The 17191-nt window shown below is 43.4% G+C and overlaps 1 protein-coding gene across 2 annotated transcripts in view; it reads left to right on the plus strand.

Moving 5' to 3' along the window:
- Window positions 1-17191, plus strand: part of UBE2V2 (ubiquitin conjugating enzyme E2 V2) — a 60590-nt gene that overhangs the window by 13058 nt on the left and 30341 nt on the right. The window contains exon 1 of one of the 2 annotated variants that reach the window (XM_074386642.1): window positions 4099-4288. The exons of the other annotated variant lie outside the window; for it this stretch is intronic. Coding sequence (XP_074242743.1) covers window positions 4240-4288 — 49 coding nt within the window. The 5' untranslated portion in view covers window positions 4099-4239. Of the gene's footprint in view, window positions 1-4098; window positions 4289-17191 lie in introns of those variants that run through there. 2 annotated transcript variants of the gene reach the window in all.

Here is a 17191-nt window from a genome sequence, read left to right on the forward strand (position 1 = left end):
CTTCGGATGATCCACCTGCGTTGGACTCTCAAAGTGCTGGGATTACAGGTGTGAGCCACCATGCCCGGCCACATCTTTCATCTTTTTGATCATAGCCATCTTAATGGGAGCGAGGTAATATTTCATGTGGTTTTGTTTTGCATTTCCTTAATGATTAATGATGTTGGGAATTTTTTTCATATACCTCTTGGCCATTTGTATGTCTTTTGAGAAACGTCTATTCAGATCTTTTACCGATTTTTACCTGGGGTTATGTTCTTGGTATTGAATTGAGTTCCTTATATATTTTGGATATTAACCCCTTATCAGATGTATAGTTTGCAAGTATAATGAACCATTCTGTAGGTTCTCTCTTTATTGTTTCCTTCTCTGTGCAGGAGCTTTTTAGTTTTATATAATCCAAATTGTCTGTTTTTACTTTTGTTTACTGTGTTTTTCAGGTCATATCCTCCAAAAATCATTACCTAGACCATTGCCATTGACCTTTCTTCCTGTTTTCTAGTAGTTTCATAGATTGCCTTTTTTTTTTTTTCCTGAGACAGTCTCAACCTGTCACCGAGGCTGGAGTGCAGTGGCATAGTCATGGCTTGCTGCAGCCTCAACTTCCCAGGCTCAGGTGATTCTACCACCTCAGCCTCCTGAGTAGCTAGGACTACAGGTGCCTGCCACCACACCCGGCTCATGTTCTGTATTTTTAGTAGAGACAGGGCTTTGCTATGTTGGCTAGGCCAGTCTTGAACTCCTGACTTTAGGTGATCCACATGCCTCAGCCTCCCAAAATGCTAGGATTACTGGCATGAGCCACCGTGCCTGGCTGCATGATGCCCAATCTTGCGACTTCTGTTGAACATAATACTGGAAGTTACAGATGGAGCAATAATAAAAAGAAATACAAGGCATCTTAACTGGAAAGAAAGAAGTTTTTTTTTTTTTTTTTTTTTTTTTTTTTTTAAACATACATTCATCAAGCCCCAGTGAGGTAAATTTAAAAAAAAGAAAAAAAAAACCATTCATTCATTGATTCATTCGTTTCAGACGGGGTTTCACCATATTGGCCAGGCTGGTCTTGAACTCCTGACCTTGTGATCCGCCCGCCTTGGCCTCCTAAAGTGCTGGGATTACAGGCATGAGCCACCACATGTGGCCTAAAGGAAGAAGTTAAATTGTTCCTGTTTGTATAAGATATATGATGTCAGTGTTTACTGCTATAAACTGCTTTTGCCGTATCCCATAGGTTATGTATGCCATGTTTCAATTTTCATTTGTTTCAAGAAATTTCCTAATTTGTCTTTTAGTGTATTCATTGACCTATTAATTGTTAAAGAGCATGTGTTTAATTTTCATGTTTTTGTGAATTTTCTGAAGATCCTCCTGTTGATAATTTCTAGTTTATACCATTGTGGTCATAAAAGATATGTTACAATTTCCATCTTCTTAAATGTGTTAAGACTTTATTTTGTGGCTTGACGTATGATCTATCCTTGAGAATGTTCCATATGCAGCTTAAAATAATGTATATTATGGCACTGTTGGATGGAATGTTCTGTAGATGTCTGTTAGGTCCATTTGTTCTGTAGTGTCGCTTAAGTCTCATGTTTCCGTGTTGATTTTCTGTCTGCGTGATCTGTGCATTGCTAAATGTGAGGCGTGAAAGTCTCCTACTGTTAACTGTGTTACAGTCTATCTTCAGCTCTGCTACTATTGGCTTTATAGGCCGGGCGCGGTGGCTCACGCCTGTAATCCTAGCACTTTGGAAGGCCTAGGCGGGCGGATCACGAGGTCAAGAGATCGAGACCATCTGGCTAACGTGGTGAAACCCCGTCTCTACTAAAAAATACAAAAATTAGCTGGGCATGGTGGCATACACCTGTGGTCCCAGCTACTCGGGAGGCTGAGGCGGAAGAATTGCTTGAACCGAGGAGGTGGAGGTTGCAGTGAGCTGAGATTGTGCCACTGTACTCCAGCCTGGTGACAGAGCAAGACTCTGTCTCAAAAAAAAGGGAAAAAATTGGCTTTATATATTTAGGTGCTTTGATGTTGGGTGCATATATATTTACAATTGTTCTCACTAAATTGAATCCTTTATTATTATATAATGACCTTTATCTCTTTATACAGTTTTTCTGTATACAGTGAGAAACATCTCTTTTTACACTTTTTGATTTTAAAATCCATTTTATTGGGGGCCAAGTGCAGTGGCTTATGCCTGTAATCTCAGCACTTTGGGAGGCTGAGACTGGTGGATCACTTGAGATCAGGAGTTCAAGATCAACCTGGCCAACATGATGAAATCTCATCTGTATTAAAACTACAAAAATTGCCGGGCGTGGTGGCTCAAGCCTGTAATCCTAGCACTTTGGGAGGCCGAGGCGGGTGGATCACGAGGTCGAGAGATCGAGACCATCCTGGTCAACATGGTGAAACGCCGTCTCTACTAAAAATACAAAAAATTAGCTGGGCATGGTGGCTCGTGCCTGTAATCCCAGCTACTCAGGAGGCTGAGGCAGGAGAATTGCCTGAGCCCAGGAGGCGGAGGTTGCGGTGAGCCGAGATCGCGCCATTGCACTCCAGCCTGGGTAACAAGAGCGAAACTCTGTCTCAAAAAAAAAAACAAAAAAACAAAACAAAAAAAAAAAAAAAAAAAAAAAAACTACAAAAATTATCCAGGCATGGTGCCACGCACCTATAATTCCACTTACTTGGGAGGCTGAGGCAGGACAATTGCTTGAACTCAGGAGGTGGAGGTTACAGTGAGCCATGATCCTGCCACGGTACTCCAGCCTGGGCAACAGAGTGAATGAGACTGTCTGAAAATAACAAAAACAAAAAGGATTTTACCTGATACCAGTGAAGCGGTTCTTGCTCTCTCTCTCTTTCTTTTTTTCTTTGAGACAGGGTCTCCCTGTCTAGGCTAGAGTGCAGTGGCATGAATGTGGCTTACTCTAGCCTTAAACTCTTGAGATTAGTGATTTTCCCACCTCAGCCTCCTGTGTGGTTGACCACAGGCGCATGCCACCATGCCTTGCTAATTTTTTATATTTTATCTAGAGATGGGGCCTCAACATGTTGCTCAGGATGTTTTCAAATTCCTGGGCTCAAATACCTTGGCACCTCAGAGTGCTGGGGATAGAGGCCCTTGTTCTCTTTCGATTTCCATTTGCATGGAGTATCTTTTTCCATTCGTTCACTTTCAGTCTACGTGTGTCCATACAGGTGAGGTGAATCTTTTGTTGGCAGCATATCGTTGGGTCTTGTTTTTGTTTTTTTTTTTAAGCCATTCAGCCACTCTATGTCTTGATGAGATAATTGAGTTCATTTACATTCAGAGTCATTGTTGATAGGTAAGGCGTTAATGTCACCGTTCTGTTTTCTGTTTGTTTTGTAGCTCCTTTCTTCCTCTCTTACAGTCTTATTTGGCGATTGATTTTCTCTAGCATGTTTTGATTCCTTGCCCTTTTTTTTTTTTTTTTGAGATAGGGTGTTGCTCTGACATGATCATAGCTCACTCTAACCTCCAGCTCCTGGGCTCAAGCAGTCTTCTCGCCTCAAACTCTGGAGTAGCTAGGACCATAGGTGCGTGCCATCAAACCGGGCTAATTTTTTTTTTTTCCTGTAGATACGGGGTCTTGCCATGTTGTGCAAGCTGGTCTTGAACTCCTGGGCTGCAGCAGTCCTCCTGCCTTAGCCTCTTGAGTGGCTAGAAATTCAGGCATGTGCCACCATGCCCAGCTAATTTTTTATTTTTGTAGAGACAAAGCCTTGCTATATTGTCCAGGCTAGCTTTGAACTCCTAGCCTCAAGTGCTTCTCCCACCTTGGGCTCCCAAAGCACTGCTGTTTCAGGCATGGTCCCCTTTGCTGGTTTGTTCCTTGATTTTTATTTTTTGTTTATCTATTACAGGCTTTTGCTTTGTCATTACCATGAGACTTACAGAAAAGCTCTTACAGTTACAAAAGTTTATTTTAAGCTAATAAGAACTTAGCCTTGATTGCCTAAAAATCCTTTATACTTTTACCCTGCTGCCCCATTTTGAATTTTTGATGTCACAGCTTGCATCTTTTTTTTCTTTTCTGAGACAGTGTCATTTTTGTCAGCCAGGCTGGAGTGCAATGGCGTGATCTCGGCTCACTGCAACCTCCGCCTCCTGGGTTCAAGTGATTCTCCTGCCTCAGCCTCCTGAGTAGCTGGATTACAGATGGCCACCACCACGCTCCACTGATTTTTGTATTTTTAGTAGAGATGAGCTTTCACCATGTTGGCCAGGCCTTTCTGGAACTCCTGACCTCAGGTAATCCACCCACCTTGGCCTCCCAAAGTGCTGGGATTATACAGGCGTGAGCTGCTGCGCTTGGGCTGCATCTTTTTATATTGCATATTCCTTTATAAATTATTGTAGTTACTTTAATAGTTTTGTCTTTTAACCTTCCTACTAACGATACGTGTAATTTACACACCACCATTACAGTATTAGTGTATACTGAATTTGAGCTTGTGTTTACTTTTTCCAGTGAGTTTTATACTTTTTTTTTTTTTTTTTTTTTTTGAGACAGAATCTTGCTCTGTTGCTCAGGCTGGAATGCAGTGCTGTGATCTTGGCTCATTGCAACCTCTGCCTCCCAGGTTCAAGCAGTTCTCTGCCTCAGCCTCCCGAGTAGCTGGGGTTACAGGTGCTCTCTACCATGCCTGGCTAATTTTTGTATTTTTAGTAGAAACAGGGTTTCACATCTTGACCAGGCTGGTCTTGAACTCCTGACCTTGTGATCCTCCTGCCTCGGCCTTCCAAAGTGCTGTGATGGTAGGTCACAGGCATGAGCTACCGTGCCCAGCTGAGTTTTATAGTTTCAGATGTTTTTGTGTACTCATTAGCATCCTTTTCTTTCAGCTTGAAAAGCTTCCCATAGCACTTCTAGAAAGGCAGGTCTTTTGATGATTGACTCCTGCTTTTGTTTGTCTGAGAAAGTCTTTATCCTTTGTTTCTGAAGAATAGCTTTATCGTGGGACAGACAGCTTTGTCAGAAGGACAGTTTTTTTCCTGGTCACATTTTTTTTTTTAAAAGATGAGGTCAAGCTCTCGTCACCAGGCTGGAGTGCAGTAGCACGATCTCAGCTCATTGCAACCTCTGTGTCCCCAGTTAAAGTGATTCTCCTGCCTCAGTCTTCCAAGTAGCTGGGACTACAGATGCGTGTCACCACGCCCGGCTCATTTTTTGTATCTTTAGTAGAAATGGGGTTTTCACCGTGTTAGCCAAGATGGTCTTGATCTCCTGACCTCATGATCTGCCTGCCTTGGCATCCCAAAGTGCTGGGATTACAGATGTGAGTCACTGTGCCTGACCTTCTTTTTTTTTTTTTTTTCTGCCTGTGGTATTTTGAAATAACCTGTCTTTGAGTCCGTAGATTTTTCTGTTTGACTTTGTTGTTGGTGTTCTGTATTACACTTATTTTGTTTATTGTATTTTTTCAGCTCCAGGATATGTTTGATTGTTAAAAATTAATATTTCAGTCTCTTGTTAAATTTCTCCTTCTGATCAGTTACTATGTTTATTGTGTTGAATTGTTCCTCTATCTTTTTTGTTTTTTTGAGAGTTTTGCTCTTGTTGCCCAGGCTGGAGTGCAATGGTGCGATCTTGGCTCATCGCAACCTCTGCCTCCTGGGTTCAAGTGATTCTCCTGCCTCAGCCTCCCGAGTAGCTGGGATGACAGGCATGTGCCACTACACCCAGCATATTTTTTGTATTTTTAGTAGAGACAGCGTTTTTCCATGTTGGTCAGGCTGGTCTCGAACTCCCAGCCTCAGGTGATCCACCTGCCTTGGCTTCCCAAAGTGCTGGGATTACAGGCATGAGCCACCATGCCCGGCCTGTTCCTCTATTTTGTTGAATCTCACTGAGCTCCTTTAAAACAATTCTTTTGAATATTTTAGCAGGCGGTTCATACATCTTCATCTCTCTCCCTTTTTATTTTTTTGAGATGGAGTCTCACTCTTTTGCCCAGGCTGGAGTGCAGTGGCGTGATTTCAGCTCACTGCAAACTCTGCCCCTGGGTTCAAGTGATTCTCCTGCCTCATCCTCCCCAGTAGCCGGGATTACAGGTGCACACCACCACACCCGGCTAATTTTTGTATTTTTTTTTAGAGATGGGGTTGTGCCACGTTGACCAGGCTGGTCTTGGAACTCCTGACCTCAGGTAATCCACCCATCTTGGACTCCCAAAGTACTAGGATTACAGGCGTGAGCCACTGGACAGCCACATCTCCATCTCTTCAGTGTCAGTCACTGGCAGCGTTCTTTGTTTGGTGATGCCGTGTTTCCCTGAATGTTCTTGAACTTTTTGGTTATGTGTTGGTATCTGCACATTGAAGAAGTAGTTATTTATTTGAAGTCTTTGCTGTCTGGCTTTGTCTGGGAACATCCTTCACCATTAAGTTTGTTACTTTGCTGCACTTTCATTTTAGTTGATTAATTTCCTTTTTGAGTATCAATTGTAAAGTGTTGCATGGGTCTGCTACTAATAGACAAGGAGGCAACACAGTTACATTGTCTATGAACTGATAACAGATGAGTAATAACCTGTCATCAGCTGCCTTTGCAACAAGCCGTATGATTGATTCTTGAGATACCTGTCCATTATTTACGTAGTGACTTGTGGACTAAAGAGCCAGCAGCAAAGTTTTTACTCTATGTGATTACTTATGGTTAATATACTGTGGTAACTGAAGTTTGGACTGTATTGTTGGAAGACTCTTGTTATTTAAACCATGGTAACTGAAATTCATGCGTGTGGTAACCATGCACAGCAAAGATTGCCTGTATATGGAACCAGCATCCACTTAGTCATTGTTTTGGGAGCTGTTTAACATAAAGCTTTTTTTTTGAGACCGAGTCTTGCTCTGTCACCCAGGCTGGAGTGCAGTGGTGCGATCTTGGCTCACTGCAACCTCTGCCTCCTGGATTCAAGCGATTCTTCTGACTCAGTCTCCTGAGTAGCCGGGATTACAGGTGCCTACCACCATGCCTGGCTAAATTTTGTATTTTTAGTAGAGATGGGATTTTGCCATGTTGGCCAGGCTGGTCTCCAACTCCTGTACTCAGGTGATCCACCCATCTCGGCCTTCCAAAGTGCTGGGATTACAGGTGTGAGCTACCATGCCTGGCCTAACATAAAACTTTATAGATGGGGATATGAGGCATGCAAAGTAGAATAATCAGTAACGTTCCGTGTTCAGGCCCGGCGTGGTGGCTCACGCCTGTAATCCCAGCACTTTGGGAGGCCAAGGCAGGAGGATCACTTGGGGTCAGGAGTTGGAGACCAGCCTAGCCAACATGGTGAAACGCTGTCTCTACTAAAAACAAAAAAAATTAGCCAGGTATGGTAGTGCTTGTCTGTGGTCCCAGTTACTTGGGAGGCTGAAGTGGGAGAATCACTTGAACCCAGGAGGCAGAGGTTGCATTGAGCCAAAATTGCGTCACTGTACTCCAGCCTGGGTGACAAAAGAGATCGTGTCAAAAAAAATAAATAAATAAAAATAATTCAGTGTTTGAAAGTTTGTTTCAAAAGATTTCTCTTTTTCAAAGAGCTGATTTAAATAAGTCTTTGATATATGTAAGATGGGACTTAAGGACTGGATTTGGGAGTGCAGTTTTGTTCTTGCTGCCCAGGCTGGAGTGCAATGGCATAATCTGGGCTCACTGCAAACTCCGCCTCCTGGGTTCAAGCGATTCTCCTGCCTCAGCCTCCCAAGTAGGTGGGATTACAGGCATGTGCCACCATGCCCTGCTCATTTTTTTTTTTTTTTTTTTTTTTTTAGTAGAGACGGGGTTTCTCCACATTGGTCAGGCTGGTCTCAGAACTCCCGACCTCAGGTAATCTGTCCACCTTAGCCTCCCAAAGTGTTGGGATTATAGGCATGAGCCACCATGCCTGGCTGGGAGTGCTTTATTCTTTTTTATTAAGTCTTAGCTGATTTGAATGAGAGCAGATGGTATTTTCAGTAAGTTGGAACTCAGCAGAAGTTTCAAATCTTAGGAGATAAATCCCTGTGGCCTTGAATAGGTACTTAAATAGAAACAGAAAAAACAGTTTAATACAACATACATTATTGCCTGGACTGTAGACAAAGTTCATTTTAGAGATGAGCAGTGGAAATACAGATTATGAAATGGCTTTTGCAGGATTTTTTTCAGCTGGATGTTGAGTCTAGAGCTGATGTCTTAAAAGTTTTTAATACCGCCCTTGTATCACACTGTATCTTACGTATGCATTGGTTGCTTTTATTTCCTGGAAACCCAGTGATGTTATTTTACAGGTAAATGCCATTGTGGGCTGTGTGCGGTGGCTCACGTCTGTAATCCCAGCACTTTGGGAGGCCAAGGCAGGTAGATCATGAGGTCAAGAGTTCGAGATCAGCCTGACCAACATGGTGAAACCCTGTTTCTACTAAAAATACAAAAATTAGCTGTTTGTGGTGGCACATGCCTGTAATCCCAACTATTCAGGAGGCTGAGGCAGGAGAATTGCTTGAACCCACGAGGCAAAGGTTGCAGTGAGCCAAGATCATGCCACTGCACTCCAGCCTGGGTGACAGAGTGAGACTCCATCTCAAAAAAAAAAAAAAAGAAAAGAAAAACCAAAAACAAAACAGATAAATGCAGTTAAGGATCAAGACAAAATACTTGCTGGGCGTGATGGTTTATGCCTGTAATCCCAGCACTTTGGGAGGCTGAGGTGGGCGGATCACTTGAGGTCAGGAGTTTGAGATCAGCCTGGCCAACATGGTGAAACCCCATCTTTAAAAACAAAAAACAAAACAAAACAAGAAACAAAAAACCTAGATAGAGTCTAAAGGTATCAACAGATGATTAAAACTCCATATTCTTTTTTTTTTTTTTTTTTGAGACGGAGTTTCGCTCTTGTTACCCAGGCTGGAGTGCAATGGCGCGATCTCGGCTCACCGCAACCTCCGCCTCCTGGGTTCAGGCGATTCTCCTGCCTCAGCTTCCTGAGTAGCTGGAATTACAGGCATGCGCCACCATGCCCAGCTAATTTTTTGTATTTTTAGTAGAGACGGGGTTTCACCATGTTGACCAGGATGGTCTCGATCTCTTGACCTCGTGATCCACCCGCCTCGGCCTCCCAAAGTGCTGGGATTACAGGCTTGAGCCGCCGCGCCCGGCCAAAACTCCATATTCTTTTAAGGTGTGAAGGATTATGTTGAAATGAGTTACAAAAATTTAGGGAAAGATTTTAGTGGCTAATATTGTGGCCAAAAGCTACAAAAAAGAGAAAAAGGAAAAAAAGAAAAAAGAGGAAGATTTTAGTGGCTAAATCCTGGTCAGTATTCACGTAAATCTTCTTTGTAAGCACATATTTGATGTTGCAGGTAAATACATATATATTAATTGTTGCCTTAGTGATTCTTATAATTCTGTGATTTTTTTTTTTTTTTTTTTTTTTTGAGATGGAGTCTCACTCTGTTGCCCAGGCCAGAGTGCACTGGCACTATCTTGGCTCACTGCAACTTCTTCTTTGTTCAAGCAATTATCCTGCCTCAGCCTCCTGAGTAGCTGAATTACAGCCTCGAGCCACCACACCCAGCTAGTTTTTTTGTATTTTAGTAGAGACGGGGTTTCACCATGTTGGCCAGGCTGGTCTCGAACTCCTGACTTCAAGTGATCCGCCACCTGCCTCTGCCTACCAAAGTGCTGGAATTACAGGTGTGAGTCACTGTGCCTGGCCTGTCTACGATTTTCTATCTGAGGTTTATCTAAGGGAGGGGAGAGAGAGGGAGGTTTTTGGGGGTGTTGTGTTTGATAGAAATTATCTTTGTATAGGAGGTAGAATTTATAACCTGATGAGTTATCCTAAACATCTCAGTATTGCAGCTGTTATTCCTAAGGTGACCTTTTAGAACTTTTCTTTCATTCCCTCCCTCCCTCCCTAAGAGGTAAAATTTTTCCTTTTACCTACTTCTCCAACTAGGGTACCTCTAGATAAGACTATATTATCAGGGAGGAAGAACTTGGTTCTAGGAGTTTTGGGACTGAGAAGACGACAACAGCCTTGTTCTTACTCTTATTCTCTCTAGGGGTTATGAAGTGGTTGCCCAAATCTAAAGTTCTATGGAAAAGAGCCAGTTTCCTCTAGTATTTGACCGCACCTTTGAGGGATGCTTCGTAAGAAAGCTGAACTTCTGGTGGATGGACTTGTCAATGAATATTGGGTTTGGTTTCAGGGAGCTATTTTTTCAAAACGGTTTTACTGAGATATAATTCACAAACCATACAGGTTTTATTTTATTTTTTCTTTTTCTTCAGACGGAGTTTCGCTCTTGTTACCCAGGCTGGAGTGCAATGGCGCGATCTCGGCTCACCGCAACCTCCGCCTCCTGGGTTCAGGCAATTCTCCTGCCTCAGCCTCCTGAGTAGCTGGGATTACAGGCACGCGCCACCAGCCCAGCTAATTTTTTGTATTTTTAGTAGAGACGGCGTTTCACCATGTTGACCAGGATGGTCTCGATCTCTCGACCTCGTGATCCACCCGCCTCGGCCTCCCAAAGTGCTGGGATTACAGGCTTGAGCCACCGCGCCCGGCTAACCATACAGTTTTTATTTAAAGTGTACAATTCACTGACTTCTGGCATGTTAACAGATATATGCAATTGTGGTCATTTTGGAACTTTTTTTTTTTTTCCACAGGCGGCCATCATATTCTTAGCATCATTTTAGAACATTTTTATCACCTCAGAAAGAAACCCTGTAGTTCTCACTGCCGTATAACCCCAAACCTCAGCTCCTGGCTACCACTAATCTGTCTCAGTAGATTTACCCATTCTGTACTTGTGTATGTGTAGAGTCATAATTATGTGGCCTTTTGTGACTGGCTTCTTTCACTTAGCATAATGTTTTTTTTTTTTTTTTTTTTTTTTTAAAGATGGGGTTTCACCACGATGGCCAGGCTGGTCTTGAACTCCTGACCTCAGGTGATCCACCCACCTCGGCCTCCCAAAGTGCTAGGATTACAGGCGTGAGCCACTGCACCCGGCCAGCATAATGTTTTTTCTTGTTTGTACAAACTGTAAGAAATGGCATTAATAGTGTAATGTTTTTAAAGGTCATCCATGTTGTAGCATGTATCAGTACTTACCTTTTTTTTTTTTTTTTGCTTGAGACAGTCTTGCTTTGTCGTCCAGGCTGGTGTGCAGCGGCACAATCTCAGCTCACTCTAGCCTCTGCCTCCCAGGTTCAAGCCATTCCCCTGCCTCAGCCTCCTGAGTAGCTGGGATTACAGGCATGTGCCACTATGCCTGGCTAATTTTTTGTATTTTTAGTAGAGATGGGGTTTCACTGTGTTAGCCAGGAGGGTCTTGGTCTCCTGACCTCTTAATCCACTTGCCTCAGCCTCCCGAAGTGCTGGGATTACAGGTGTGAGCCATTGTGCCTGGCCTATTTATTTATTTTTGAGCTGGAGTCTCACTCTGTCACCCAGTCTGGAGTGCAATGTTGTGATCTTGGCTCACTGCAACCTCTGCCTCCTAGGTTCAGGTAATCCTCCCACCTCAGCCTCCAGAGTAGGTAGGATTACAGGTGTGCTCAAGAGGCTACGGCAGGAGGATCACTTGTGTCCAGGATTTCAAGGCTGCAGTGAGACATGATTGTACCACTGCCTTCCAGCCTGAGCAACAGAGTAAGACCCTCTCTCTAAAACAAACACACACACACCAGAGAACCATGTTTCTTTCTTTTTTTTGAGAAGGAGTTTTGCTTTTGTTACCCTGGTTGGAGTGCAATGGCATGATCTTGGCTCAGTGCAACCTCTTCCTCCCCACTTCAAGCGGTTCTCCTGCCTTAGCCTCCCTAGTAGCTGGAATTACAGGCATGTGCCACCATACCTGCTTTTGTATTTTTAGTAAAGACGGGGTTTCTCCATGTTGATCAGGCTGGTCTCGAACTCCCAACCTCAGGTGATCCCCCTGCCTTGGCCTCCCAAAGTGCTGGGATTACAGGCGTGAGCTACCGTGCCCGACTGAGAACCATGTTTTATGCAGGATATGGTCAGAAACTAAAATAAATGAATAAAAACATCCAGATGAAGTACTGTGAGTTCTAGTTGATTCTCTGGTTATGATTAATATATGACAGAAGGGTTTGAGCTTCACCTTGCCAGGTGAGGTTCAATCTCACACTAAAAACGTTTGATAGCCAGATATCACGCATACTGTAGACAGTTTATTCTTTGGAAGTAGTATAATTATGCCAGAAGTTTTTCAGTTTATGGATTGGAATGTTCGCGAAAAGTACACACAATGCATTGCTTGGTGTACTGCTATTCATGACGGTGTCACGTTCTACCTAAATTGTTGGTTGTTTACTAAACAGTACTCATGTAAGTGGTTATGTCCTCAGAGGAAATACTTCTGTTATTGAGAAGTCTTTAATTTTCTAAAGTCGTCACCTCATAAACAGTGATTTGGAGAGATAACTGTACCTGTTTATTTTGCTTAATAAGCTTTTCTGACTGGAAGCCAGCTACAGCTTTCTGGACTTAACAGGTGAGCAGTTATGCCTATTTAATAGTCTGTTAGAAGGACTCCCATCTTTTGGCCGGGCGCGGTGGCTTATGCCTGTAATCCCAGCACTTTGGGAGGCCGAGGTGGGTGGATCACAAGGTCAAGAGATCGAGACCATCCTGGTCAACATGGTGAAACCCCGTCTCTACTAAAAATATAAAAAATTGGCTGGGCATGGTGGCGTGTGCCTGTAGTCCCAGCTACTCGGGAGGCTGAGGCAGGAGAATTGCCTGAACCCAGGAGGCAGAGGTTGTGGTGAGCCGAGATTGCGCCATTGCATTCCAGCCTGGGTAACGAGCGAAACTCTGTCTCAAAAAAAAAGGACTCCCATCTTTTAAAGTGCATGCCATTCTAAATTTACTTAGAAATTAAAACTAGAGAGGAACTAGAATATATTAGCTTACTTAACTTTCTTTCACTCCTAGTGTAGTCTAAGGGAAGTCTCCCATGATAGTACTTTTTTTTTTTTTTAAAGATGGGGTTTCTCCATTATGGTCAGGCTGGTCTTGAACTCCTGACCTCAGGTGATCCACCCACCTCGGCCTCCCAAAGTGCTAGGATTACAGGTGTGAGCCACCGCGCCCGGTCTCTCCCTTGATAGTTCTGCAGTGAACATTCTTAGCTACCTTATTGGAGAATGTGGAGTACCTGCTACATTCTTTGGCTTATCGCATTGGGATATTTGTAGTGTGTCCAGGTGAAATCTTCTGCAGTAACTTACTGCATGATATTTGGATGTATTCTCTTTCACGGTTGTCTTCCTCGCTAGATAGTAGTGTCCTGAGGAAAGGATTCTGTGTTCAGTATCAGCACCATCTGCTGTCAGTTCACACATATTGAAAGATTAAAAGTAAGCATTTGCCAAATTTACCAAGTGTTTATTGAGTGCCTGTTGTGTCTTCATTTTCTGTGGTACAGTTTCTATGTCAGGGATTTAATAATGAGGAAATAAATGGCTCAAGTAAAACCTAGCTTTTCAGACCTGGTGAGGTGGCTCACGCCTCTCATCTCAGCACAGTGGGAGACCCAGGCGGGTGGATCACTTGAGCCCAGGAGTTCGAGACCAGCCTGGGCAGCATGGCGAAACCCCGTCTCTACTAAAAATACAAATATTAGCTGATTGTGGTGGTACATGCCTGTGGTCCCAGCTACTTGGGGAACTGAGGTGGGAGAATTGCTTAAGTCTGGGAGGTGGAGTGAGCTGAGGTCATGCCACTGCTCTCCAGCCTGGGCAACAGAGTGAGACCCTGTCTCAAAAACCAAAAACAAAACAAAAACCTCTGGGCATGGTGGCTCACTCCTGTAATCCCAGCACTTTGCGAGGCTGAGGTGGTGGATCACTTGAACGCAGGAGTTCGAGACCAACCTGGCAAACATGGTGAAACCCCCATCTCTACTAAGAATACAAAAATTAACTGGGTGTGGTGGCACATGTCTGTAGTCGCAGCTACTTGGGAGGCTGAAGTGGGAGAATCAGTTGAACCTGGGAAACGGGTTGCAGTGAAACGAGATCACGCCATTGCCCTCCAGCCTGGGTGACAGAGCAAGACTCTGTCTCAAAATAAAACAAAGCACAAAACCAAAAATGAGCCAGGTGTGGTGGCGGGTACCTGTACTCCCAGCTACTTGGGAGGCTGAGCCAGGATAATGGCTTGCACCCGGGAGGCGGAGTTTGCAGTGAGCCGAGATTGTGCCACTGCACTCCAGCCTGGGTGACAGCAAGATTCCGTCTCAAAAATAAATAAATAAAACCCCCAAAACATAGCTTTTCCTAATATTGTAATATTTCACTGTCTTATTTTTAGTTTGCTTTTCTGAAGGGAAACTACCAAAAGATTTTAGTTAATATGCATTTATTAAATCTAAAATCATGAAGCTGCTTATTCTCCCCTTATCTAGCTGAGTTAGTATCTAACAAATAGATTCTAAATGAACTCTTCATATAGGTGCTGATTTTTTTTTTTTTTTTTTTGAGATGGAGTTTCGCTCTTGTTACCCAGGCTGGAGTGCAATGGCGCGATCTCGGCTCACCGCAACCTCCGCCTCCTGGATTCAGGCAATTCTCCTGCCTCAGCCTCCTGAGTAGCTGGAATTACAGGCATGCGCCACCATGCCCAGCTAATTTTTTGTATTTTTAGTAGAGACGGGGTTTCACCATGTTGACCAGGATGGTCTCGATCTCTTGACCTCGTGATCCACCCGTCTCGGCCTCCCAAAGTGCTGGGATTACAGGCGTGAGCCACCGCGCCCGGTGGTGCTGACTTTTTTTTTCAGTGGCTGGGGCAGGGTGGTGTTGGTTACAACCTGAAGAGTAACAGTAGTATTCTTAATATTCTCATGTGTGTAATGTATTCTCCAGCATTGAGATACTTTGCAAATCCTCTAATCCAGAGGTTTTTCTACTTGTGTTTGAAAATGTAGTACAGATGCTTCAGGTGTATGAAGTTTGACTTGAATTTTGTTTTTATAAGTTATATTTTTAACTACTGTATTTCATCAATTCTAAAACACATTTAAATATCCAAAATGGGTATATGTGTTGTAGTTGTAATTGGTAGAGTTTTTTAATTTTTTAAAATTATGGCATCATGTAGTTGGTTGTGCCATCTTAGATTTGATGAAAGACAGTACTTAAAAATCTGTTAAGACACCCACATTGAGGTAAATATATATAATAGATTCAACATACTATATTCTACAAACATTGACATGTGTTCTCATTTATTACCTGAATACTAAGCAGTTGTGATCAATTTAAACTTAAATGTCTTCTATTGAAATATATTTTTAATCTCATACAATTTTTTTGAAATATTTTAGAGGCTAAAGTTGAAAATTGCTTTTCTGGTAAACCTTCATTCAGCAAAATAATATTGCCTTCTGATTTTTTGGTGAATTATGTAAATATGGTTTTTAATATTAAATATATTTGTATAAATTCACAGTGTATGAATGATGGATGTATTTTAGTTTTAAAGTTCAGAAAAAAATGTAGCTGGGCCTGGTGGCTCACACTTGTAACCTCAGCATTTTGGGAGCCTGAGGCAGAAGGACCCTTTGAGCCTGGGAGTTTAAGACTAGCCTGGGTTGCCGGGCGCGGTGGCTCAAGCCTGTAATCCCAGCACTTTGGGAGGCCGAGGCGGGTGGATCACGAGGTCCAGAGATCGAGACCATCCTGGTCAACATGGTGAAACCCCGTCTCTACTAAAAATACAAAAAAGTAGCTGGGCATGGTGGCGCATGCCTGTAATCCGAGCTACTCAGGAGGCTGAGGCAGGAGAATTGCCTGAACCCAGGAGGCGGAGGTTGCGGTGAGCCAAGATCGCGCCATTGCACTCCAGCCTGGGTAACAAGAGCGAAACTCCGTCTCAAAAAAAAAAAAAAAAAAAAAAAAAACTAGCCTGGGCAACCTGGCAAGACCTTGTCTCTACAAAAAATGAGCTGAATGTGGCAGTGCATGCTTGCAGTCCCAGCTACTCTGGAAGCTGAGGTGGAAGGATCTCTTGAGCCCAGGAATTTGAGTCCATAGTGAGCCATGATCGCACCACTGCACTTCAGCCATGGCAACAGACTCCCTATTTCAAAACAAATAAACATACACACAGACACACATGCACACACACCCCAGCATATGCTTCGATATCAATAATTGTGTATTCTTGACATTGTTGACATTATTGATGTCAACAAATAGTGTTCTTGAGAGCGGGGCTGTAACTGATGTTTTTGAAACAGCCAGTGCGGGTGATTCTGGAACAGTTTTCCTTAGCATGGAACTGTGATGGGGCTTATGATTCATATTCGTTTCTTTGCTGGATGGATTTTAACAACCAGTAGGATGGCAGACCCACTCAGCAGGGACTTCCACTGAGGGCGCCTCGAAGGGGCAGGGGCATACCATCCAGAGCGCAGGACAGAGTCAAGTCACCACCTGACGGACTCTGGTACTTGAAAAGACTTGGCTTTTTTTTTAGTGTCCTCAAATATTCTAACAACATTACAAGGCAAAAAGCCTCATTGATTTTGGTTTGTTTCTGAGACAGGGTTTCTTTCTGTTGCCCAGGCTGGAGTGCAGTGGTGCCATCTCAGCTCACTGCAGCCTCTGCCTCCAGGTTCAAGCGATTGTCGTGCCTCCACCACTTGAGTAACTGGGATTATAGGCTTTCATCACCATGCCCAGCTAATTTTTGTATTTTTAGTAGAGATGGGGTTTCATGATGTTGGCCAGGCTGGTCTCAAACTCCTGGACTCAATCGATCCTCCTGCCTTGACTGCCCAAAGTGCTACAGGCGTGAGCCACTGCACCTGGCTCGTTTTTTGTTTTTTAAAATGACATTTATTGTGCACATTTAAGGTGTATAGATGATGCTAGGATGTGTGTGTGTGTGTGTGTGTGTATGTGTATGTATGTGTGTGTGTGTGTAGTAAAATGGTAAATCAACCTGTGGCAAGAGCAAAAATCCTGACTATAGCAAGCACTTATTAACACTTCTCACGGCTGTGTGCTGGCTCATATCTGTAATCCTAGCATTTTGGGAGGCTGGGGCAGGCAGATTGCTTGAGCTCAGGAGATGAAGACCAGCCTGGGCAACATGGCAAAAGCTCCTCTCCACAAAGAATACAAAA

This window comes from Saimiri boliviensis, chromosome 15 (genome assembly GCF_048565385.1).
Source record: "Saimiri boliviensis isolate mSaiBol1 chromosome 15, mSaiBol1.pri, whole genome shotgun sequence".
Classification (NCBI taxonomy): Eukaryota; Metazoa; Chordata; class Mammalia; order Primates; family Cebidae; genus Saimiri; species Saimiri boliviensis.